The sequence below is a fragment of the Astyanax mexicanus genome, chromosome 19, assembly GCF_023375975.1.
Source record: "Astyanax mexicanus isolate ESR-SI-001 chromosome 19, AstMex3_surface, whole genome shotgun sequence".
In the NCBI taxonomy this organism is placed as follows: domain Eukaryota; kingdom Metazoa; phylum Chordata; class Actinopteri; order Characiformes; family Acestrorhamphidae; genus Astyanax; species Astyanax mexicanus.
The window spans coordinates 11,897,945-11,900,240 of NC_064426.1; the positions used below are offsets into that span (position 1 = coordinate 11,897,945).

General features: G+C 41.2%; 1 protein-coding gene across 1 annotated transcript; it reads left to right on the plus strand.

Annotated features, from left to right (window-relative positions):
* Positions 1-741: 741 nt before the first annotated feature.
* On the plus strand, positions 742-1,941 carry gpr139 (G protein-coupled receptor 139). The gene is made up of 2 exons (XM_007242913.3): positions 742-754; positions 948-1,941. The coding sequence occupies exons 1-2, from the start codon at positions 742-744 to the stop codon at positions 1,910-1,912; spliced, it is 978 nt and encodes a 325-aa protein (XP_007242975.2). The 3' UTR covers positions 1,913-1,941.
* The last annotated feature ends 355 nt before the right edge of the window (positions 1,942-2,296 follow it).

Consider the following 2,296-nt stretch of genomic DNA (forward strand, 5'->3'; position numbering starts at 1 on the left):
GTTGTGAGTACACTGCCTAATGCCCGAAACACTGTTGGAGAGGTCTGACACATGTTCTTAAAATTAAATATCATTAAAATAATGGACAAATACTAGTACAAGCTTTGTACAAATAATAGTCATCAAAGACAAAGACATGTGTGACCTTTAACTGACTGGGGTTCGAGACATTGTACTCATTTAAAAAAAATATATTTTACATTTAAAATAAATAAATACATTTCAGCAAGTGCAATTTTAGAGACCTTTTTGTACCGTTAAGCTCTGAATCTCTGAAGCACCAACAACATTGTGTTATAGAGTAGTAACTCTTTGCTCACAAAATAGCAGTGTATTTCAAAACTAATATCCATAAAAAGGTGGCAGTCAGTGAATAAAGGCATTGGTAGAAATGAAAATGATAACCAATATTGATCAAAATTAATTATTTCATGCTTTGCTGAATTTCCTCCATGTTTATCCCAATAATTTTAACCATATAGTGTACTCTTTAGTTGTATTTTATTTTATTTTTGGAAGTGTATGCTTATCTACACACAAGTAAATTACACAGTTGTTTTAATGCATAAAAAGTTAATCAGCACCATTTATAGTAACATTTGTATAAGCAACTCAAATTTCACTGAAGTACAGTTTTATTGTAGACCATCCAGCTTGACCTCCACAAATCAATACAAATTATCCCTACTTTTACCCAAAGATATGAGTGTAACCAAGGTTAGCAAGCAAAAAGATTATGAAATGGATTTGCTGGGTTGGCCTGATCTTCAAAGGGGAAGAGCCATAAATCTCTCTCTCCTAGGTCAGGCTTTTTATAGGGAGCTTCTCTGGTGTCTAAGCTTTTACCATCTCCTACTCCTTAAAACAGCACATGCAGGCACACCGTTTGTTTTTTCTTAGTCTAATCTCATCACTCTTCCTCTCTTTCTCTTTTTTATTCTACACAGCCAACATTCTCACAGTTATCATCCTGTCTCAGCTGGTACTGCGCCGTCAAAAGTCATCCTACAATTATCTCCTGGCTCTTGCCTTGGCAGATATACTCGTCCTCCTTCTTATTGTGTTTGTTGACTTTCTATTGGAAGATTTCATCCTTGGAACCCCTTTGCCACCATCTCTGAAAAAAACAGTGCAGATACTAGAGTTCTCATCCATGCACACCTCCATTTGGATTACTGTGCCCTTGACAGTTGACCGCTACATTGCTGTTTGTCACCCCTTGCGCTACCACACAATGTCCTACCCAGCCCGTACTCGCAGAGTGATCGTAGCTGTATATACTGGATGTCTTCTGTCTAGTGTGCCGTTTTATTGGTGGCCTGAGCTGTGGCATGGGCTTTCAAGGGGAAGTGGAGAAAGCAGCAACAGTGCAGGACAGCATGTGCTGGTTTGGGCACACTGTACAACTGTCTACTTGCTTCCCTGCTCAGTTTTCTTCTCACTTAATGCATCAATTGTGCAAAAACTCCGTGGCAGGCGCAGCTGCTTTCGTCTTCGCGGCTTCTCCACTGGAAAGACGACTGCCATTCTGCTGGCCATCACGTCTGTGTTTGCTGTTCTGTGGGCACCACGTACCATCATGGTCCTATATCACCTGTATAGTGCACAGCCAGCCCGGCCCAGCTCAGCCCGTCTGCTCCACTTGATCACTGATTTGTCCAACATGCTGGCACTTCTTAACACTGGAGTAAACTTCTTCCTGTACTGCTTTATCAGTAAGCGCTTCAGAGCCATGGCTACCACAGTCCTAAAGTCATTTTTCTGCTGCAAAAAACAGTCACCTGTCTTCTATGCTACCCACAATTTTTCCATCACCAGTAGCCCCTGGATCTCACCAGCCAATTCCCACTGCATTAAAATGCTTGTTTACCAGTATGATAAGAATGGCAAACCAGTTTGCATGTCATCTTGAGCATAGACATTAGTTACTGAGCAAGCCAATTTATATAGAGCTTTATATATATATATATATATATATATTACAGAGGTCAAAGAGTTTTTTTACCAGGTTTGCACTGCAGAAGGAATTTTGGCCCATTCCTCCACACAGATCTTCTCCAGATCAGCCAGGTTTCTGGGCTGTCGCTGAGAAACACAGAGTTTGAGCTTCCTCCAAAGATTTTCTATAGGCTTTAGGTCTGGAGACTGGCTAGGCCACTCCAGAACTTTGATATGCTTCTTACAGGACCACACCATGGTTATCCTGGCTGTGTGCTTTGGGCCATTGTCATGTTGGATGACCCAGCCACGACTCATCTTCAATGCTCTAACTGAGGGAAGGAGGTTGTTCCCCAAA